We start from the raw sequence: 24,012 nt of genomic DNA, 5'->3' as shown, positions 1-24,012 counted from the left end.
GTTCCGTTGTTTCCCAGCATGCATCGGCATGAGACAAAGACGCCGCCGTCTCGTTTTAAAGATGACAAGAAATGGAAATGAGTTAAAGTCTGATTTGTTTCCCAGCTCGGGGATTTAGTGGCGTGCTGCAGTCTATTGGCGGTGCCGTGTGTGTTTTTGTGGTACCATATGTAAAACAGGTCCACAATGCGTGGCGCTGAAGCCACAGGGGGCGCACCGGAGCTTGACGGTGTTTAAAAAGCAATGAGATCAACCGCTGTTTGCTGTCCGCGGGGAGGGAAGCTGCTGCAGGCTAACTTATCTGCGAGCACGGGGGTGTCCACATTGCGGCCTGGGGTGCCATATGCGGCCTAAGGCTGATTTTTTTTTTATTCGAAAAATATTAAATGGAAACTAAAAAAAATAAACCCAGCAAAAATGTAAAAAGCAACAATAATTTTACAATAATAAAATAAGAAATATAAGAGGAAAACATTTTTTGAGAAAAAAATTAAAATTTAATTACATTTTAAAAATCAAATTAAATTAAATTTTAATTTTTTTTACATTTTTACTGAAAAAGATTCTGAGAAAAAAAATTATGTAAAAACATTTCAGATTTATTAAATATTTTTCTGATTTTTTTTCCCCACTTATATCACCTTGATAAAAAGGGAAATGTAATTTTAATCATCCTCTCCCCTGCCCCTATAAGACTACCCATAATATTATCATATGGCAGTAATGGGATTACTGAGGGTACATTTCATTATTTAATTTTAAATTTAAATTTTTTTCCTGAAAAAAAAATTCTGAGAATTTTTTTTAATTAAAAAAATTTTTTTTGAAAAAAGTTTTTGAGAATTTTTTTTAATATTTTCTCTCCAAAATAATGCCTGCATCTTTCCCAGTGAAATACAGTGAAAAGGCTGGTCATGTTGAGTGAAGGAGGTTACGCATTGATTTAAAGGGGATTCAAACACATGCACACGCGTGTGCACATACACAGTTCAACTGCAGATGTGAAAATTGGAAATAGTTTATGGTGTTGAATTTTCTGTGTGCCTCGGAAAATCAGTCCAAATCATGAAAAATGGCTGGCATCGAATGTTAAGACGTGAAGCGAAGCCTTTTTTTTTTTTACAAAATGGTCGGCGTATACATGTCGACTGCCTCATCGCATGCTGCCACTCGTACATCAGTCAAGTCCCCTTTAACGACGCCTGTGGTTTCTAAACGTCGCCTGTGGCCATCACTGGCGAACGCGGCGAACAAAGTGCATTTTTTTTAATCCATGCGGGCGTTGCCATGGCGCCACAACAGTAAACGTTGGTGTGGACGCCCGTGAAAGTTGAGCTGGCTGATTTTTGAACATCCTTCGGACCGCTGAATGTCTTCATGACGTCCTCTCACGACAACCACTGTCAACACACACACACACACACACACACACACTATTTCACCATTCGTGCTTATTAAACATGAAAATTCATTAAGAGTTTAATCACACACACACAGACACACACTCTGCACTAAGGAGGACAGGACAGGTACAGGCTTTTAATTTGAAGAATAATTTAATACTGCTTAAACAGGCTTATGCCCGTCCTCTGTGTGTGTGTGTGTGTGTGTGCGTGTGTGTGTGTGTGTCCCAGGCCATTTCAGTAATTGGCTGAGATGGAGGGATTGGAATCGGAGGTCGAATCATCTGTTCCTCCGTCAGCTGAGCTTTCTGTTAATTAAACTCTCACTCTGTGTGTGTGTGTGTGTGTGTGCGTGTGCGTGTGTGTGTGTTAGTTATTTGTCATGACGGCCGGGAAATTATAGGTCCAGACATCCCGTCCAGACACAAACGCACACACACACACACACACACACTCATGCTAAATGCTATGTCAACGCCCCTCGCACTGGCTGACTCATGTCGACATAAGCCAGAGGTGTCCAAAGTGCGGCCCATGGGCCATTTCTCGTTTTTTTATTATTAAAAGAATAATTTCACAAGAAAACAAACAAAAAAATGAAAAAGTATTCCTAGAAATTGTAATCTAAAGAGAAAAAGTGGTCATAGTAGGAATAAAAATAACATGAAATAATAATATTATAGAAAACACAACACAAATTAAGTTGTCATTTTTAGAAAAAGTTCTAATTTTACAAGAAAGGAAATAAAGTCAGAATTCCGAGAAGAAAAGCTCCCGCAAAGACGACGAAAAACTGTCATTTTAAAAGAATACAGATAGTAAAAAAGGTTGATTTTAACCATAAAAAAGATCATATTAAGTAACATTGCCAGTTGAAATATAAAATGAAAAATGTGTTATGTGTTTTTACATCCTCACTCAATGACATTAAAGCATTTTTTTAGGCTTAAGATTAAAAAAATAATTTAAAAAGTGTTAGTTGCTGTGGTAAAATAAGTGTCATTTATTGTTATTATTATTTGTTAACTTTGTTTTGTTTTTGTTGTGTTTTGCCCATATTGGAAAATAACCCCATGCTATTAAAACAGCGTCATTTTTCCACCATAATATTACCAATTTATTCTTGTCAAATTGTGACTTTTTCCCGTAATATTTTGACTTTATTGTCTGAAAATTCTAGCATTTTCTTCCATTTCTCCTGTCAATTTTGGTATATTTTATTCTGGAAACATGATATCTTTTTCCGCAACCTAATTTTCTGAAAATAACAACTTTGTTATTTTCATCTGATAGTATTTCAGCTTTTTATTGACTATTGTCAACTTAATTTTACTAGGAAAGTATGTCCACATTGCGGCCTGGGGTGCCATATGCGGCCTAAGGCTGATTTTTTTTATTCGAAAAATATTACATGGAAACTAAAAAAAATAAACCCAGCAAAAATGTAAAAAGCAACAATAATTTTACAATAATAAAATAAAAGAGAAAACATTTTTTGAGAAAAAAATTAAAATTAAATTACATTTTAAAATTAAATTACATTTTTTTTTACATTTTTACTGAAAAAGATTCTGAAAAAAATAATTAAAAAAACATTTCTGATTTTTTTTTTGAGAAACAATTATTAATTTTTTTTCAGACTTTTTCCCCACTTATATCACCTTGATAAAAAGGGTTATTTTCATCTGATAGTATTTCAGCTTTTTATTGATTATTGTCAACTTAATGTTACTATGAAAGTATGTCATTTTGGCCACAAATGGCCCCCGGCAGCACTTTGGACACCCTGAATAAGAAGACCACAGTAGAGCCATACCTGATGAGACATAAGCTGCTTCCACTGTATTCAAATCATCGTTTTTTTTATCTGCAAAAACAATTAGTTTTCAGATCAATGGCGAAACGCAATCACTGTGAATCTATTTCAGTCCCGAGTCCTGAAATGGTTCGTTCCATCTCGTACAGATCGTACCGAGACGCGTCACGTAATGGAGCGGCTCTTATCTTCCTTCTTTTGTCTTTTACGGCTTTTCATGTCATGACAACGTCTCGGCGGGATCACGAACGCCTCATTTCAATGAACGGATCTTTGTGATGGATTCAACACACACACGCTATTTATTTTTATCAGCGGCTTTGTGTGCCGGATCAGACGCTTGGAACGCACGTCGTCTTGCTGGCGTCCGTTTCCGAGCACACCGCTTTCAACGCCGTCGCCATCATCGCCGACATCATCGGTCCAACAGACTTTGTCGGCGAGGGCTAGCTCCGGTTCGTGAGCTTCTGAAAATGGATGAATGCGTGGGAAAATGAATATTCCGACTTCAAAAACTTGCTACTCGCACGGAGACGCCGTGAGGATGCTGCCAGAGGCTGTTGCCGGGCAGAGTTAGCACAGAGAGCACATGCTTTTAAATATCACAAAATGTCCATTGTTGTTGCTAACGAAACACAAATTAGCGTTACAGCCGTCCCTCGTTATTCGTGGGTACGTGAAATTCTGCAAAGTAGGATTCAATATTACGAAATATAATATTTTCGTACTTACATAGATACTTAGATAAGCTAATAATTACAAGCTTAGATAATTACAGCCCTCTAGAATGGAATAAAAATTACAAAATCAACATAACAATAATAATACATTTTTAATAATAATTTTTTTGTAAATTTTCTTATTATAATATATTTTGACTTTATTGTATTATATTTCCCCAACCAAGTAAAAAAAAATTAAATAAACTTTAAGGTGTTCCCTCGCTACATCACGGTTCACCTTTTGCGGAAGCCACATTGTGTTCTGCGTCCTTGTGGTGTATTAGAGCCATCCATCTATTGTATTATTGACTACTACTAAAAGCAGTGATTTATCACTATTTACTTTTTTGTATGAGAAAAGTAAGAGGGTGTTTTATTTTGTGAAAATAACCGGAAGTGCGTTGCTCACTAGCTAGCTTAAATTTTGCCGAATTTGTCCGAACTAAATTGTAAACGGTTGGTATTTGGACAAATAAATGGCACACTCGAGATCTAAACGGTCAAAAAAGACTTTAGTACATGTAGTAGTTAGTATGCGGTTTCGAACACAGCCCCACAGTAGACAATAGCCGGCTAAATGTAGAGCCACAACAGTCCTTATAGGCTAAGGGAGAACCCTCCCATTGTGTTCTGCGTCCTGATTGGCTAAATGAATCTTCAGTTTAAGGAGTAGCACGACAGCAGGAGCGATATGTTTTAACGAGGATACAAAAACACTACAGATTGTTTAAACAAGAGAGAAAAATGTGACATCATATTAACTCCCGTCTCAGAGAAGTGTATAGTGTATTTTTTGATGCCATGTATGCTGCATTTATTATAATTACATTACAGGTAGAGCGCTACCTAGTGGCGACATTGCTAAATTACAGTTCCATCACCATAATAACAAATGACACCAATTGTGGTGGTTCTGTGGACATGTGAAGTACTGTCACAAACACCTGTACAGTTCCTAAAAGCTTCACGATGGCTACAGTTTGACCCTGGAACAGATTATTTCTATTCAATGGGGGAATGGTTTTAAATTTGAATAAGGGACCGTGGAATGGATTGTGTGGACAACGGAGGTTCCACTGTGTGTGGTCCAAATGACAAGAACTGAGACTGGGTGTGGGGTGGACGTCTGCCTCGACTGGTAGGTTTAAAAAAGAAAGGGGGGGAGGGAGAAGAGGAGGACGCCATGGCAACGCTTCATCTCGTCACCTCGGCGTGAACCTGCTCGTCTTTGTCTGGGAATAGAACTTTTATTCCAGACTTAATCACGTCTCCGGAAGGTTCTGATCTTTTTGGGACTGTTGTGGAGGGGAGGCGGTGCCGGCGGGGAGGAGGGAGGGGGGCGGTGGGGGGGCGAGGCCCTCAAGGTCAGCGTCGTCTCATTTGTGGCGAATAAAGGACGCGGCGAGCGAGACGACAATAAAGGAAGTGATGTGATTGTTCCACGGGGAGAGGCGGCGCTCTTCATAAAAATAACGTCAACGTTTATTACGCCTGTGGAAATATTATTCAGATTCTCAGGTGACTCGTGGAAATGACGCTCGTATTGTCCGGACGTCTAAACGTCCCGTCGGCCATCTTGGTTGGCCTATTGACGGATTGTTTATCGTTGGATAATTAACCGTTGGGTCCAGCTCTCACCAGGACAATATTGGCTAACACGAACATAACCTGGAATTGGACCGATGGCTAAACACACACACACACACGCACACACACACACACACACACACACACTCTGTCTGTCTTCCTAATCGAGCGTGAAAGTAGCACATAAATCGAGTTAGTACATGGGAGCTGTCTACTCGTATAAAAGTGCTAGCGGTTCTGCAGGGAACATTAGCGACAAGACCCCCGCCCTCATTAGCCCGTGTGCGTATTGGCACGCTTAGTCCCTCCCGTGCTGGGCCGGACCCCCGCACACCTGGACCCTGGGTCTGGCATTTGTGGGTCTACCAACTCTTGGTATGTAGTGACACACGAAAGGACGCAAGGGCCGCAGTTTTCCAAACCTTCTTCTAAGTGTACTGTATTGCGTAATACTAGCGTATAATTCTTACGTGGTTAAATATGGCCGTAAAAATGTGACGTTTTTATGGCCTAAATGTATCATTTTCCACGATAAAAAGTGATTAAATGAACCCAAATATGAATAAAACGCATCCAAACACGTGTTGTTGACATGTAGTATCCTGCACTGGTCACTAGGTGTCAGTAAAGTGACATTGATGAGATACAGGAAGTACTTAGTGATGATTGTGTCTACTGTATTGGTTAATATGAGTGTAAAGGTGACTATAGGGGTGTTATATCACGTCGTGAGGGCTCTAATAATGTGTTTTGAAGGTTGGACACGGCTTTCCTGCAAGGAATTAATCGCGATAAACACGGCATGACTTCATTCATTTTCTACCGCTTATCCTCACAAGGGTCGCGGGGCGTGCTGGAGCCTACCCCAGCTGGATGACTGTAGTTTTATGTTATTTTAGTTTCACCGTCCGGTGCTTGACTTGAGCCTTACAAAAGTGCCGTTGCGCTGGAGTAGATCAGCGGGAAGATGCTCATATTTCCAGGAGCCCCTTGGGGGTGCAGGAAAAGAAAAGGCCACAGTCGACGCAGCTTGATTGACCTTAAACCCACCACACACACACACACACACACACGTGCACTATAAATGTCAGGCAGCGAGCGTGTCACTCTTTGCCACCTGAAAAACTGCTGACGGAGCACAAACATCAACGCTGTCGTGTAAAACACGGGCGCCACATCCTTCATTCTGATTGGTGGAGAGAGAGCGGCCATACTGGCGCTCGCTCCAGTCCTGATCTTCCTGTTTTTAGAGCCCTAAGATGGTTCACATGACAAGAGCTAGATCAGGGGTGGGCAGGGGGGGGCAGACTATAATATTTTACACGTAACGGTCAATTTTTACACGTATATTTCACACACGTTTTACATGTAAAAGTGTCATGCAATCTGCTATATGTGCACTTTGAAATTATTTATTTGATATAAAGTGTGTTAGAAATTGAATGTATAATAATAATTATTATTATTATTATTTTCTACCGCTTTTTCCTCACGAGGGTCGCGGGGGGTGCTGGAGCCTATCCCAGCTGTCTTCGGGCGTAAGGCGGGGTACACCCTAGACTGGTCGCCAGCCAATCACAGGGCACATATAGACAAACAACCATTCACACTCACATTCATACCTATGGACAAAGAAAATGAATGAATGAATGAATGAATTATTATTATTATTGTTATTTAATAATTATTTTTATTTAGTACTATTATTAATTAATATCATTAATATTAATAATTATTTTTAATTTAATATTATTATTAATTAATATTATTAATGGTAATAATTCATAATATTTTATTGATTGTATTATTAATATAATTATTATTTATTTAATATTATTGGAAAATATATATTTTTTATATTTATTATTATTATTATTATTATGTGCTTGTGTCCCTTTTTTTAGGAGCATTTTGTAAACAACAGCCCACATCAAATAACGAAATTGATAAACCAGCTACTTCAACCATCAAAAGGTTGGCTCAAGCCATGACGCCAGGTTGTACAGGCGGGCCGTATTCAAGCACTTGGCGGGCGGATGTGGCCCCCGGGCCGTAGTTTGCCCACCCCTGAGCTAGATGATGATACTGAGTGGGGGTTACCATGGCGATGACTTGATGTGTCAGCGCTCTTTCAGTCCTTCACCTTTTCCGCATCATTTTCCTCTCACGTGCAGTGCGTGTGCAATGTCAACAGATTAGCGCTAAATGACAAATGGCGGACTGGTGGATTGAAGGCCACGCCGACCATCCGGGGGTTAATTAGCACATGTTTTTGTTTTTTTTTTAAATTGACAGCCAATCTGCATGTTCGTCCTCCATAATCCCCATCATAAAGGACGAGTGGCGGACGGATGCTTTAAATGACCGTAAAGTCGCCTTCATTAACAGTGGAACCTTGGAACGACGCAGGAAGGGGGGGGTTGGGGGTCCGTGTGGATCTCGCTGCCACACTTAAACGTTTCAAACGTAAATATTAGCTAATGACAACACAACTGAACACAAAATTCCGAACCCGTATGACCTTTACAAGATTATTAAGTCAATTTCTAAAGCTGTGGGACTCCAGCAAACCACAGTGAGAGCCATTATCCATACACAGCAAAAACAAAAGACAACAACAGCGCAGCGACGACATATCCAAGAGGTCACAAAAGACCCCGCAACAACACCCTAAGAACCGCACGCCCCGCCCTTTACCAGCGTTCCAGCAACAACAACGCCTCGCTAACTGAAGATGACATCACAGCCAGCGAGTCCGAGGGGTGGTCGCCCGGTAAAACGACGTGAACCCTGGGCCTGGGAGTTCATGAATAATAAAAGCCATCCCGATGTCACGTGGGGACGCCACCCGGACGAGGGGTCCCGGTGTGTTCTGGTCCAGTGGTTCCGTCTGATGTGGTTAATAATTCAACGCCATGAGGCCCACGCTTGGCGTTTGTTGTTTTGTTGGTTCCTGCTACACGTGCGGAAAATGACATTGAATCACTGATGTTGTTATGACTATTATTATTATTATGACTATTATTATTATGACTATTATTATTATTATTCCAGTGTGGGTTAGAATTATAGGGATCACGTGAAGTCAAGCAACCTGAAGGAGGCATCAGCTGTTGTTGGCTCTTAATGGATTAACCCTTTGTCTTTGTGTGTGTGTGTGTGTGTGTGTGTGTGTGCGTGCGCGAGAGTGAGCGATGAGGTCATTGCGGCGTGTGAGCATGCGTGACTCCGTGTGTGTGTGTGTGTGTGAAACAAAGGCTTCTGGGAGTGGGAGTGTTTCAATGATGACTTCACCACTTATGAATGTATTTATGATGATTGCATGCGTCTTTGTCTGCATGTGGCCGTGATTTTTATTCCAATAGGAAAGCCCATTTTACCTCCAGGACCGTATGTATACACTACTGCCATCGACATCAGGGGGTCACCTACAGCCACAGCTGTTCATTTTTTATTATTATTATTTTTTTACCCACTGATAACGAGATAACCTTGGCAGCGCTTAGGCTGTCTTTAATATTTCAATACTATGCTGTTACAATGATTGTTTTCATAATATTACTAGTTTCATCTCATAAAAACATATCATTAGAATGCTATTTTTTCCCTTTTAAAATGCTCCCAAATTTTCTTCTTATGATTTAATTTCCATAATAATTTGGCTTTCCATAAAACCTAAATAAAAAAAATGAATTGCAATTTTATTCATTGTTTTGCTCGTTTTTCATCATATTACAATTTGAAGAAAATATGATGTCTTTGTTTAATATTTCATGTTTATGCTACTAAAGTAATAATTATTATTTATTATTTTTTATATTATATTTATATTATACTATTTTATTATATTATATTTATAATATTTATTATTATTTTTAATCATAATTTTACCATGTTATTCTCCTAAAATTTTGACTTTTTCTTGTTATCTTACAACTTTTTTCCTCTTCATATTTAATAATTTATATATATTTGATATTTACATTATTCTTATAAAATTCCTGCTGATTTTTGCAGTTGTTATCGAGTCTTCTCCTCCTTGTGGAACGTACCGCAGGCCCATAACAAAACATCTGTGGGCCTGCAAATGTCCCATCAGCGTCAACATTTGGGTTGCACTACCGGCTGCAACCAGCAGAGGCGCTGTCGATTCAGTCTCAACTTGTTTGCTGTCCAAAGACGCACAAGCTACTTGGTCCTGGTTTCAAATCTTTAAACTGGCTTTTGTACACAAACAAAGCATCCGATGATGTCGGCGATAGATAATGCATCTACCAGATGTGGTTGCTATGGCAACCCCACCTGGGACAAAAAGCCTCAACTGCTGCTGGATGACTCCGGGGACCTCCCTCCTCGCCACGGTGTGACCTCGAGAGGTTTTTTTTTTTTTTTGGGATAATTTGGAGAGAGTCGCCGATTTCACCGGCTTTGCTGGAAAGCAGCAGAGACGGGGTGGACGCATGACACATACCAGCCCCCCCGGGCCCCCCAGTGTGCACATGAGCGTGTGCATGTGTGTGCATTAGAAAGAGACACCCTCCCCATTTCCATTTTGCTTTGTCCTGCACTTCAACCCTAAATAATTCACATGAAACGCACACACACACACACACACACAAATGGTCGTCTACAATCGACTTTGGAGTGATGTCCCCTTCGGTCCAGCGGAGTAACCAAAAAAAAAAAAAGGTCATGTCGACGGAGTGATGCTCCTCATTCAGACGACCATTTTGACGTTTCTGCATGCGCTATTATTAAAGTCATTCAATACCGAAGACGTCGTTACACGTCTTTTACGCTTTTTGTTTTGCGCGAGAGGCAAAACGAGGCGATGATGGGACTCCACACTAATGCGTTTCACTTCAGAGCCATTTTAATACATAGAAACGGCCACAAGATGGCAGAAGCGCACTTGATAAGAGCTCGGCGGGGCTGACGTGAACGGAGCGAGAGAGCGTGGAGGCGTGTAGCGTGCAGAAGGCTTCGCCTTGTGGGGATATTTGGAAATACGGTTTTATTTGGATGGATTTCAAGCTGTCATAAAAGCCAAAAATATTTGCGTTAACGTTTTTGAAAAGCCCAGTGAACACAACGTTTCCTGTTTTAGACTCAGGTTGTCCCGTCACGATGGCCGTATTTGGCGTAGGAAGCCCGTGAGTGAAACATACGACAGCCTTACATGAAGCGCACGAGTCTTGGAACCTAATTTGACGCAATTTTTTACCGTTTTTTCAATAAACAATAATGTGACATATACTGTAATACTGTAATGAAGTACCTAACAGGGCTGGCGTGTTTACAGTTTAACACGTAAACGTGTTTCATGTGACATCTTGGGACCTTTTTCCACTTCCTGGCAGTCTCACACACACACACACACACACACACACGCACACACACACACACACACGGATATAGAGTGCAGTAAATGTCGACTCCCTCAGGTATTCCTGGTGGACAAAAATAGCAGACAACCCACATAACAGTGAGGCTTCATGCTGGGTCGCCACGACAACGCCATCCTTTGTCTGCACAACGGAGCAGCTGCCTGCTGGCCTACATGGACCACGTAGACGTACATCACGTAGACACGTACGGATGTACAGGTCGTCACATGGACTGAGCGGATTTTTTTTTTCTTAGCCCTCGGCATGTCGGAATGTTATTGTTATTATTGTTGTATTGATATTCATTCATTCATTCATTTTCTACCGCTTTTTCCTCACGAGGGTCGCGGGGGGTGCTGGAGCCTATCCCAGCTGTCTTCGGGCGAGAGGCGGGGTCCACCCTGGACTGGTCGCCAGCCAATCACAGGGCACATATAGACAAACAACCATTCACACTCACATTCATACCTATGAATACCAATTTGGAGTGGCTAATTAACCTAGCATGTTTTTGGAATGGGGGAGGAAACCGCAGTACCCGGAGAAAACCCACGCATGCACGGGGAGCACATGCAGAGATGTGACGAGGGTGGGAATTGAACCCTGGTCTCCTAGCTGTGAGGTCTGCGCACTAACCACTTGACCGCCGTGCCGCCCTTGTATTGATATATTATTATTATTATTATTATTCCACAGAGATAGGACCTTTAGTTCAGATAGATTAGACCTACATTGGATTGCTTTGGGCTGCACGGCGGACGAGTGGTCAGCTACGAGACCCGGGTTCAATTCCACCCTCGGTGGTTCAATTTTCCCCGTGCAAGCATAGGTTTTCTCCGGGTACTCCGGTTTCCTCCCATATTCCAAAAACATGCTAGGTTAATTAGCCACTCCAAATTGTCCATAGGTATGAATGTGAGTGTGAATTGTTGTTTGTCTATATGTGCCCTGTGATTGGCTGGTGACCCCGCCTCTTGCTCGAAGACAGCTGGGATAGGCTCCAGCACCTCTTGCGACCCTCTTGAGGATAAGCGGTAGAAAATGAATGAATTGCTTTTAGCGTCTTTGTGTCAAGGTTTGAACCCCCTTCCCCCGATATCGTGGTTCCCACAGACCGCCCACGAAATCAGAGACCCGAACATTTATCTACCGTTGCCGTTCAACGGGTTTTTACCGCTTTCACACGGTAACTTGACTGACAGCAACGGTGGCAAGGGGTGGTACTTTCTGTCTGTTTATCGCCCTGTAGCTCACAGGTGTCAAACTCGAGGCCCGAGGCCAGATTCGGCACGCACACATCACTTCCTGTAGCCCGGGTAGCTGGGGTAAATTGGGTAAATGCTTGGATCTTGCGCCATCCCCTCAATTTGGAGCTGTCCTATCCAGTACTCGAGCATGGAGGTTTAGTTGCGCATTTCAGGCAAAAGCCCAAGCCCTCAAAACACAGCAGCGGGGCGTGTTGGCTCCAAGGTCAAGGGTCATGTCCTACCCTCCCGTAGGAGGAGCTCGCTCACCCGAGACAAAAGAGCCCGCAGTCCAGCAGGAAGTACTACTACAGGAAGCCCTCGTGTTTGTTTTTGTCCTAGACGAATGTCTGAAGACTTATTCCCAAGGTCATCCTCCTCCTCGGCATCGACCCATTTACTCACACACACACACACACACAAACACACACACAACAATCATTCATGCATGATGTTACACCAGAACGGCGGCACACTGTGTTCCACACACACACACACACACACACACACAAAGTGCATGATGCCAAAATGGCCTGAAACAAAGCGACATTCCAAAAAGCGAGTCCCGAGGCAGGCTGGCCGAGCTCGGAGCGACGAGGGCGGAGTGTTATTCCATTCCTATTGATTTTGACGTAAAGTGTGTGTTAGTGCTTGGGTACACCCCCCCCCCAACGGCCCAGCAGACACAAGTCATCAAACGCCGATCCGTGCTGCTGCTGAAACGCTGACTTTCACTTCCAGCAATCCGGTGTGTGTGTCTGCGTGTGGGTTGTCACACTTTTCCACAAGCGCACACACACACACACACACACACACACACAGTATCACCAACATGTATCACCCTGTGCTGCAAGGCACTTGGATTGTTACCATGGATACGCAACTCAGAGGGTTTAAACTTGTTTTGTGTTTCTGTGTAATGCAAAACTAAAATCTCTGTTACCTTTAGATGTGTGTGTGTTCATGTGTGTGTGTGTGTGTGTGTGTTTGTGTGTGTGTGTGTACTGGGCAGGATAGCGCCGTAACACGCATCACTTCCTGTGAGACCCGCACTGTAGTCCGCACACATGGAATGACATCACTGTTAAAACAAACACACAGTCTTTATGGTTACTGTCCATTGGCATGAATATAAATATTAGTCTGTTCCGGGGTCAAACTGTGGCCACCATAGAGCTGTTTTAGCTTCAACCATTCATTCATTCATGAATTCATTTTTGACGGGAGTGATGTTCGAAATGTGATTTAGCACGAGACGACTGTATATAATAGAACTAAAATAAAGTAAAACTACTCAAGACACGCAATGCAGACGATACAGGAAGTTGTTTACAAAGCAATACTGTCACCTTATGGTGTTGTATATGTACTACACTGTTGAAGTAATTGAGTAAACATTCTCATGCTAATCATTAGCCAGACATTAGCAAACATATTTGTTGTACTGAGCAGCCAGACCTTTTATTGTGTAAGTTCTATGGTTAGCATCACAATTGTCCTCCTTTGAAGTTTCATGTGACTTTTCGAATTAGGAGTTTTGGTTTGACTACTGAGGTACAGGTGGTTGGTCTAGTCGGGACCATGGTTCACCGCTGCATTCAGGACACACACACACACACACACACACACACACACACACACAGAAGCAGTCACGTTGAAAGATCAGGACGACTTTCACAGCCTAACTTCATCATTGTGCCTCATTTGTTCCACTTTGAAGCAGCCGCAGTCCGACTAGTTTGCCTCGCTTATTTAATCGAAAGCGAGTGAACGCCTCATTCACCTCCTGAATGATGGCCTCTCAGGTGTGTGTGTGTGTGTGTGTGTGTGTGTGTGAGGAGATGGATGGATGCGGCCTCACAGGCTGGCAACGGGATTGTAAATCAGATGCAGATTGTTCATAAAAGATGAATGAAACGTGTCTTTTCAAAACTCAAACAGCTCCGTTAATTAAAAGGATTTCTTGAGTGAATAATCAGCAGATTGATTAGTCATGTCTGCGCTTCCTTGGAGGAAATGAACGGGAGTTTCAGTTCACGTTAGTCCTGGGGTGTCCAAAGTGCAAGAATAAAAATAAAGTCAAAATATTAATATTAAATGTTAATATTAATATTAAAAAATAAATAAATATATAAAATAAATAAATAAAATAAATACAAAATAAATAAAATATTAATATTAATTAATATTTTATGAGAATAAAGTTTTAAAATTAGGAGGAAAATTTTTGTAGCATAAAGAGGAAAAAAATACAAAAAATAGTATAATAAATATTAATATTAATATATTTATAATAATTATTGAGAATACACAAAAGTATTTTTGAAAATATAAAAAAACTGCAAAAATGGGAAAAAAAACAGCTGCAATTTTTATGACAATAAAGTCAAAATAGTACGACAAAAAAAGTCTTAATTTCACAAGAATATGCTCCTAAATAATGTAATTTTAGTAGCATGGAGTCAGCCCTCATAATATTGCAGTTCCAATATTCTCCTCCCATTCCGTGTGGAAGTGGTATGTTTTTGGCTTCTTTGTCCTTCTTCCCCACTCTGTGTTAAACCCTTTTTTAAGTTTAGAATACTTAGTAATAAATCATAATTAGTAAATAAATTGGACACAAACTAGTTAGCTCACTAGCTTAGCCGTCTCTTGTTTCCCCAAGCAAAATAGTGGAAATTCACTTAAATTCACTTATCACTGTGATAAAGGAGTGATGACTGGATTGAATAAACAAAAATAAATGAAGTTGTATTTTCTGGAATATTAGGAAAAATGTATAATATTACAGGCATAAAGTATAGAATTTAAGAAGTTTAAGTTTGTGGCCCCAGCTGGAAAATGTTAGGACACCCCTTTTTTTTTTTTTTTAATGAAGCTGATGAGTCATTTCGTCACAGGCTTCCTTTTTTTATTCTTTGTTTTGTTTCCTCTTTTTGTCTGCTCGGACCGCCAGGAAGCAGCTGCTGACTTCCAAACCTCGGCAGGGTGTGCGTCCATTCAGGGACACAAAGACACCCAAGGATGGACTTGATTCATTGACATAACCAGGTTTCATGTACTTATTCATATTAGTTAGTTCATAATAATGAGTTCATATTAATAGTGTGTGTGTAGACCAGGGGTGGGCAAACTACGGCCCGGGGGCCACATCCGGCCCGCCAAGTGTTTGAATACGGCCCGCCCAATCTTTCCAAAGTATTTCATTTAAACTCAACATACAACCTGGCATCATGGCCTGAGCCAACCTTTTGATGGTTGTATCAATTTCGTTTTTTGACATGGTCTGTTGTTTACAAAGTGCTCCTGAAAAAAGGGACACAAGCACATAATAATAATAATAATTATTATTATTTGATTATTAGATTATTATCATTATTATTAGAACTATTATGATTATTATAATTATTATATTAATGCTAATTATTATATTAATTATATATAATACTGTTGTTATATTTGCATATTTTACATAATAATAATATAATAATTATTATTTTAATTTTATTGTAATTATTATAATATTTTATTATTTTTAAAATATTTAAATATAAATATAAAATAATAAATAATAATAGCAGATTGCATGACAATTTTACAGATACAATAATACCAGGTGGACTGTTACGTGTCAAATATATAGTCTGCCCCCCCCCCCCGTAAATTTTGTCATATCAATGCGGCCCGCGAGTCAAAAAGTTTGCCCACCCCTGGTGTAGACCATTCCAACTGGAACGCTTCAGGTTGTCTTAGAAGACGTTTCGCTTCTCATTCGAGTAGGCTCCATCAGTTCATGCTCACAGACTAGGTAGGACACACACCAGTCGGACTAGATAGGACAGCCGTAGCCCGCCAGCTTGGTCCGGTCTACCAATCCAGTCTAGATCCAGTGTATTGGTATTGTATTGGTTTTGCTCTTGCGGTGTCAGATGCCCATTGTATTTAGCTTGTTAGCTTCCTTGGTTGTAAGCGAACAATGGCAATTGAAGAGACAACAGGAAGTGAGGTTGGCGAGGGCCCATAGTGTGTCGTCATCTACTACTCGGAATATAAACATCGGGTGGCAAAAAGTTGAACAGTTTTTGGGCGTGGAGACGATGGAGACACCTCACGTTACGAGCGGCATCCTCTTCTAACCGCCGTCCGGATGCGGCGTCACGGCGTGGTTCCCGTCGGGAATGCAGCGTGGCGCGCCGTCGGCTTTGCATACTCCGACGCAGAGTCGGTGTGTATCACTAGCACGCAGCGTCTGGGAGCTAGCGCGGATCCATGGTGACGCTGCAGCGGATAAATCGATCCGGCTGAGAGACACGCTGCATGGAAACTAACTCAGCCACCAGGAAGAGGAGGAGCGCAACAGGCGGGAAGGATGCAGAAATAGCAAAGCGGGGACTCATCGCCAGACCGGCTTGGACATAAATGTATTACATGAGACTGGAAAGTCTCACACACACACACACACACACAGACACACACACACAGACACACAAATCCCAAAAGGCCATCACATCATTCCCAGTCCGCAGAGACGCAGCAATTACACAGCGAGGATGAGCTTCCACTGTCAGACGCAACAAGGCTAACAGACAGGCGGGACCGTGTGTGTGCGTGTGTGTGTGTGTGTGTGTGTGTGTGTGTCTCATGTGGAAAAGCACTTGATGAAAGAGGACAAAGAAGAAGACGAGGAAGAAGACACTGGGAGCCAACATGCAGGAACTTTCCATTATTTGGTACATTCCTTCCCGAGATGTCCACCAAAAACTCATCATTTGACATCATAGGACATTTAGAATGGAATATTAGCAGCCGCCATTCGTCCCACGATAGCTAATGTTGAAAAAATGGTGTCCAAACTGTGGCTCAGGGGCCATTTTTAGTCTACAGTTGTTTTGTAATATTGTAAAAATGAAGATTTATCATTAGATTTGCTTGGTCAATTTTCCGTATTTCCATGGAAAAGGCATACAGTGGGATACGGAGCAGACACATGAAAGCCGCTGACGACGTTCCAAACGACGTTCCAGGTCTCGGCCACTTTCCCGATTTGAAAATAATGAATAAATATAATCCCCGGCTTGTCCCCGGAAGGGGGTATTTCCGCGTAGGAGAGATGTCAAAGCGTGTTTTTGCTTCAGTGCCTTTGCTCCAGGGCACTTTGGCAGTGCTGGAAGTGCTCAGCGGAGGGAGCCGGCCTCTGGTGCGACGCCAAGTCCTCACTTTACAGCCTCAGCTAGCTGCGGGGCGCCTGTTAGCTCAGTCAGCTAACGGTAGCTAACAAAATGTGGTAGCTGTGTCTCAATTTGTGGTTTTCCGTACTTAGTCAGACTCTGGACACTTACCGCACTCAATGGTCGCCATCTTGGCGACATAGCGGAAGGGGAGGGGCTAACTCAAGTGCTTGCAATGCATAATTTCGAGGTAAATACTGCAATCATTATTTCCAGTAAGAGTATTTGGAACTACACTATCAATGTGTGCGCACTTAAGAGACGCACCCTTAGTCTTCTAAGTGCATAAGTGCACATAAACATTCCTGTTTCCTATTTTCACCGGGAAATTCCCATATTCTGCCCGTTTTAATAGTAATTTAACTTTAGGCGATGTTGGAAATCCAATTTTCCCGTGTTTTCCCTTATTTTTCCCCCCAACATTCCTCTTAGTTTATAACACAAATGTTAGCAGCTATGCATTGTTGGACACTTACCACACTCAACAGTCGCCATCTTTACCAAGCAGCGGAAAGGGGAGGAGCTACCAACCAAAAAGCAACGGTGAAAGTGGTTGCAATTCACCGTTAAAAAGGACAAGAAGAAGAAAGTACACTGTCTGAGTACACGGTCTACACAGTATAATGCGTACTTAATGAAGTGTACTGACAAAGTATTCCATTTGAGACACAACCGCCGACTTCGGAGTAGCTCAATGTATGAGTCCTTATCCACTGGTGGCTTTCTTCCAGCTTCTGATTGGCTAAAAACCAACCTAGAGCTAAGTGTTATGGCGCCACCCGCTGGTTTGACGCGCACTCGACAGCCAATCAGCGTCCTTTCATGAGATCTCGTGACCTCGACATGAGCAAAATAAACAACGCGGCCGATCAAGCGAACACAACACGTGGCTTCTTATTTCATGGAATCGCTCCCCAACCGCCAAACCACCCGCTCAGCATTCCCATGCACTTTTTTTTTTTTTCTTCCCACTTCTGTGGAAACATCTACAATGAATTCCAGGCACACAAAAATGGGTTAGGAGGATGACAACATCGCAGTTGTGGACTAAAAATAAAATAGTAAGAATAAGACGAGGTCGGCGACAATCGGTGTCAGTAAGACAGTCGTGGAGGGCGGAGACATTTTTTACCTGCGGTCACATGACTTGGATCGCTCACATTTACTATGTCTTCTTTTAAAGATGAATTATCGCCAACATTTGAATCACTTCTCAATTTAACACTTTCATTACCAAATATAGTTGACATAGATTAGCGCTTGGAGACTTCCTCTTTCTTGACAGCACACTTCCTGCCTGCCGTGGCTATTCATTGTGTCATCAATGCTACATTACATACACTTAGGCAACATGAACACGGACATTTTTCTATCAGCGCCGTGACAGAGGCGGGACGGCGCATGTGTGAAAGGGTATTTTGCAGCCGCAATGTCCAAGTTCGATGCCAGACTCGCACTTCTCCCCATCTTGTTACCCCCAAAGCTGTCAAATATGCATTTCCTCGTCACACCAGCTGTGGATATCTCGTTATCGGATTGCGGAATGTTGCTGTGTGAAAACGATGTATACGCTACTGCCTTTACGCAACAGAAAATTCATCCTAGGATTCGTGGTTTTGTGCATTTTGCTGTTTTTACGTTGTTTTTTTGTCATGTTAACATACATTAAATGGACAGGAGGTTGGGGGGGGGCTCATTAAGCACTGTAGGAGGCAACAGACATGTGGTCCACACACACACACACACACACACACACAGTGGTCACAGCTGTGTCCATCGGTGTGTAACCTTCACACACACACACACACACACATATTAACATGACTTGCACCACGTGCTCATCAAACAGCGATTGTTAATACAAAATCATATTTTAACAATACTTCTTCAATATTATATTTTCTTTAAAGTTTATAATGTCACACACACGCACGCACATGATGATGATGATGATGATGATGATGATGATGATGACATAATACATAATTCAGTCTGCAAATTGACTGTGGCAGGTGTGCATGTATTATTTAGGAAAAGAGCCAGTGGCCATTAGGCGCGTGCACACCGGCCCGTGCACGAGGGCATAGGATCCGATGCGTGCACGACCGTGCACGTGCATGGGACCAGAGTAAAAAAAAAAAAAAAAAGAGTGAGCACGAAAGTGGTAAAAATACTAATATATATTCGTATTTGTATTTTTTTACTAGAGTGGAGTGTTTTTTTGTGTGTGTGGTCCAAGGGATCCTGAGGTGGCCACGACCCGCAGGTTGCACACCCACGCTTTAAGAGCGGCCGTGGAGCACTTCATGAAAAGTCAAGTTTACGGCACAAAAATGTATATAATCAGAAAGAAGTCATGTGATTACTGCGAGGAGCGCGTGCGTGACGTGCAGAACGTGTTTTTTTTTTTTTTTACGTGCGTGTGCCTGTCAGCGGACCTCGCCGTGCTCGACCATGTGAGCGAGAGGAAATGAAGAAATATCATGAAATAAATGCAACACAAAGGGAAAGTAAGCGTCACACCGGTTGGAAAGAATAGCAGCCATGTTAAAAAATAATAATATTAGATTTTTTTTAAAGACGTGCACGGACCTGCTGCCAGTTCTCCTCCAGGGAAGGCATCGCGGAGAAATAACCAGTGTCGTGGACGAGTTGGAGTTCCTGGAAAATGCTGTAATTAGCCAGCACGTCCATGCTTGGAGCCGCCAAGGAGCCAAAGAGTCCAAATCAGACGCAAAAAGTCTAAAATCCAGTTATTTCCTCTTCTCGCGTTTAGGGAGCAAAAAAAACAAAAAGCCCCACAACTGCTCGAGGGGCGGGCACGCAGAGGAGCGCGCACCTGAGGACTTTATTGGGAATAAAGTGTTACAAAGCAGCTATTTCAAAGCTAGTTTGTTTGTTTTCGCCCGGCTAGTCCCGCCTCTCCTCGCTTCGGGTGCCAGGTGTGGTTCCGCATCGCCAGCTCGCCATGCAGGCTGCAGGGTTGCCAGGTTTGATCCTCCATCAGCGCTGTGGCACGGCGAGGGAGGGGCCTGGAGTATCGGAGGCGGGGCTAAGAGGGGGTGGAGCCAGTAAACATGTCCGTCATTCGCTCTCTGACCTAATAAGGCAAATAGGTGCCCTGATGTCAGCGTTGGCCAATTAAGGAGGGGACTGGATTTGTACGGGGAGGCTGGGCTAGGAAGAAAGCATGTACTCCATTGGCTGGAAGCGGCTGTCAGCTCCGCCCCTCGGTGGTGGGAGGGGGTGAGTTATTTTTAGAGGCCTTTAAAAGAGGAGCTCAGCGGCTGCCTCGCTCATTCCAGCGTGAGCGTGCACGTGATGTTTGGATCCATGTGGTCTTCACGTGAACCGTACCGGGCCACTTTTTACGCTAGTTCCCCACTTCCTGTCATGTGACTTTGTGGCGAAATGTTTTGCTAATTAGAAAGCTACATTCTCGGTTGTCACAGCAGAGGAAAAAAATAGAACAGACAGCAGTTTGGTTGGTTGGTCCATCCAAACAAAGTGTGTTTCCATGGAAACAGTGTTTACGTAAGATTAAATATGACTGTTGTATCATATTTAGGAACTGAAACATGCAATGTCAGCATTGTGTGAATAGAGTTAGCTTGTTTGGCATCAGAAAATACATTTAATGAATTTAAGACACTGTTGATATCACTACATATTCATATTGGTCAGTCTACATGTCAATCATTGCACATAGCAGTACTGATTAGCTTTAGCAGTTTACATTAGCACCGAGCACCTGATAAGTACATATGTAGCTTACCACAAACGCTTCCCCCCACAGCTATTAGCATTATACTACTAATAACATTCCCAACAACACTGGGACAACTAGTAGCATTCCCGCTACTAGCATACAGTTATGACTAACGCTAGCACTTTAACACCGAGTCGCACAATAGCGTACAATAAATGGTATGACTATGGATGACATCACTTCAGCTACCACTAGCGCTATGTAGCATTAGCATTGGAAATACTAATGCAATTAATACAATGCTAGGCATTTTACTAGCATTACCGCTACTAGCACTGCAGCAACTACTAAAACTACAGCTTCCAAGCTTTGAAAACATGGAAAAGTCATATGGGGAATTAACCACAACAAAGAGAAGGTTTCCCCAGGTGCACAGAGTCACGTGCGCATCACGTCTCCGGGGACAGAGGTGGGACGGGGGCGTTGGGGGTGGTGGCTTACCAGATGGCTTTTGGATGAGCCCTCTTAAGATATTTTCATCATTGATTTTTGACAGCGGGGGGGAGGTGAGGTGATCGATAATGATGGACAGATTGGCAACAACAGCTGCTGAGATTCAAAATGAACAAGAGTCGTCTTAAAGGGGCCCCGAAGCTACTGCTAGCATGTTCTTTATTAGCTTCATCAGATGGGTTACACTATTGCTATTATTACAATTCTAGCACTCCATGCTAACACCGTTACTACCAACTCCAAGAGTACTACTCCACCAGTTGTTAGCATTTGTACTATTATTACACATGCTAATATTGCTACTAGCACAATGAACAAGTCCTGTGTAGTAAAAATGGAAACTACTGTATTTTTTTCTGTTGATTTGATTCCCTCAGAATTCCCAGAACTAGCGCAGGACTTGCTCATAATTTGTTTTGGTCCAAAATGGCGTGCCCACATGGCCCTCTGAAGCGCATTAACAATGACATGACATAACGGGCTGGGCTCCGAGACGGCGTTTGATGACATCACGTGATTCTGGGTGTCGACGCAGAGCGACAAACAAGTGAGCGTCTAATTGGACCTCAAATCTCCCCTCACATGATGTTTGCATGCTGTTGCCACGACAACCCTTCTACTGGGACATCACTGTGTTTTTGTTGATGAACCCCGTGTGTGTGTGTGTGTGTGTGTGTGTGTGTGTGTGTGTGTGCGGCCATTGAACGATGTCACATCTGGCAAGGCGAAGAGGGGCCGGTTCAGGACCACCTGTGACTCTTGGTTGCCGTGTCACATGACCACAACCATGCAGCTGGTTCTAATAGACTGAGTCATTCTGTGTCCGTCTTCTTAAGAGGACACGAGCGAAGCCATATAGACAAACAACCATTCACACTCACATTCATACCTATGGACAATTTGGAGTCGCCAATTAACCTAGCATGTTTTTGGAATGTGGGAGGAATCCGGAGTACTCGGAGAAAACCCACGCATGCACGGGGAGAACATGCAAACTCCACACAGAGATGGCTGAGGGTGGAATTGAACTTGGTTCTCCTAGCTGTGAGGCCTGCATGCTAACCACTCGACTCACGTGCAACCGAGGCAACATTCATTGATTCATTTTCTACCGCTTTTTCCTCACGAGGGTCGCGGGGGTGCTGGAGCCTATCCCAGCTGTCTTCGGGCGAGATGCGGGGTACACCCTGGACTGGTCGCCAGCCAATCACAGGGCACATATAGACAAACAACCATTCACACTCACATTCATACCTGTGGACAATTTGGAGTCGCTAATTAACCTAGCGTGTTTTTGGAATGTGGGAGGAAACCGGAGTACCCGGAGAAAACCCACGCATGCACGGGGAGAACATGCAAACTCCACACAGAGATGGCCGAGGGTGGGAATTGAACCCTGGTCTCCTAGCTGTGAGGTCTGTGCGCTAACCACTAGACGAAGCCAATCAAAGAAATGGAAATTATGGCCGTCGTAAACGCTTCAACGTTAGCTGCCGTGGGACGTATGATCACAAGGGTTTGTTCTTCGATTAAAGCTTTTGATTTAAGCGAAAACGATTTTCACGGCATATGTTGCCAGGCAAGTTCCTGAAGGAAAGTGGGAGGAGGACACAACTCCAAAAAAAGTTCCGACCTTTCCACCGTATTTACTTGTTAGCACTAATAAGATTGTTGGTTTTTTGTAGACTATCTGCTTTCTTGGCGCTTATTTAATTAGCAATAAATTGTGTTAAACACGCTGCTAATTAACCCAAACGGCGACGGCGAAAATTGGAATTAGTTGTAATCAGAGGACTTTGGCAAACGAGCGTTTTCTCATTAAAGCCGGGGTCAGGAGGTCCGTCTGGGCGCGACGTCTCGGAGATGAATCTGCTGACTGAAAAGACTGCAGTCGTATATCACAGCTGATTCGGCGTTTAATTACACGCAACCGGCTCCTGTGGGGGGAATGTTTGTTAGCATGTTCATGCGGAGCCCCCCCCAGGAAGGCTTTTATCTCTCCGTGGAGCTTTTTAGCATGCGATGGAGGCTAATCGCTAACTGTTAACATGGAAGATAAAACCTGATGTGCGGTATATAATATGCATTTTCATGAATAGTTATTAAATTAAATCAGCTGACATGGCTTTTTATTCTGTAGAGCCAGGCCTTTTTTTTTGGAGGGGGACGGGGGGGGGGGGGGGGGGGGGGGGCACGAGCTCACACATGGATGCTGGGGATTCGGGTTCGGGACGACAGTGCCGAAGTGCCCGACTCATTTTTGGCCACTTGAACCTGCAACCTCGTTTTTTCCGTCGCTACCCAAAGTTCATGAGCACAAGTGAGGAACGAAGATCGACCGCTTTAGCTTCCGGTTCAGCTCCTTCTTCACCACAAGGGACTTGATTCTGAGTCCGCATCACT

The 24,012-nt window shown here is 42.8% G+C and overlaps 1 protein-coding gene across 1 annotated transcript in view; it reads right to left on the bottom strand.

Moving 5' to 3' along the window:
• klf7b (Kruppel like factor 7b) overlaps positions 1–20,405 on the bottom strand; it is a 36,068-nt gene extending 15,663 nt beyond the window's left edge. The window contains exon 1 of the mRNA XM_058081691.1: positions 19,980–20,405. Within this exon, the coding sequence (XP_057937674.1) occupies positions 19,980–20,081 (102 nt within the window). The 5' untranslated portion in view covers positions 20,082–20,405. The remainder of the gene's footprint in view (positions 1–19,979) is intronic.
• Between the last annotated feature and the right edge of the window lie 3,607 nt (positions 20,406–24,012).

The sequence above is a fragment of the Doryrhamphus excisus genome, chromosome 9 (assembly GCF_030265055.1).
Source record: "Doryrhamphus excisus isolate RoL2022-K1 chromosome 9, RoL_Dexc_1.0, whole genome shotgun sequence".
Classification (NCBI taxonomy): domain Eukaryota; kingdom Metazoa; phylum Chordata; class Actinopteri; order Syngnathiformes; family Syngnathidae; genus Doryrhamphus; species Doryrhamphus excisus.
Note: the sequence above shows the minus strand (reverse complement) of the source record. Positions and strands in the feature narration are given on the sequence as shown.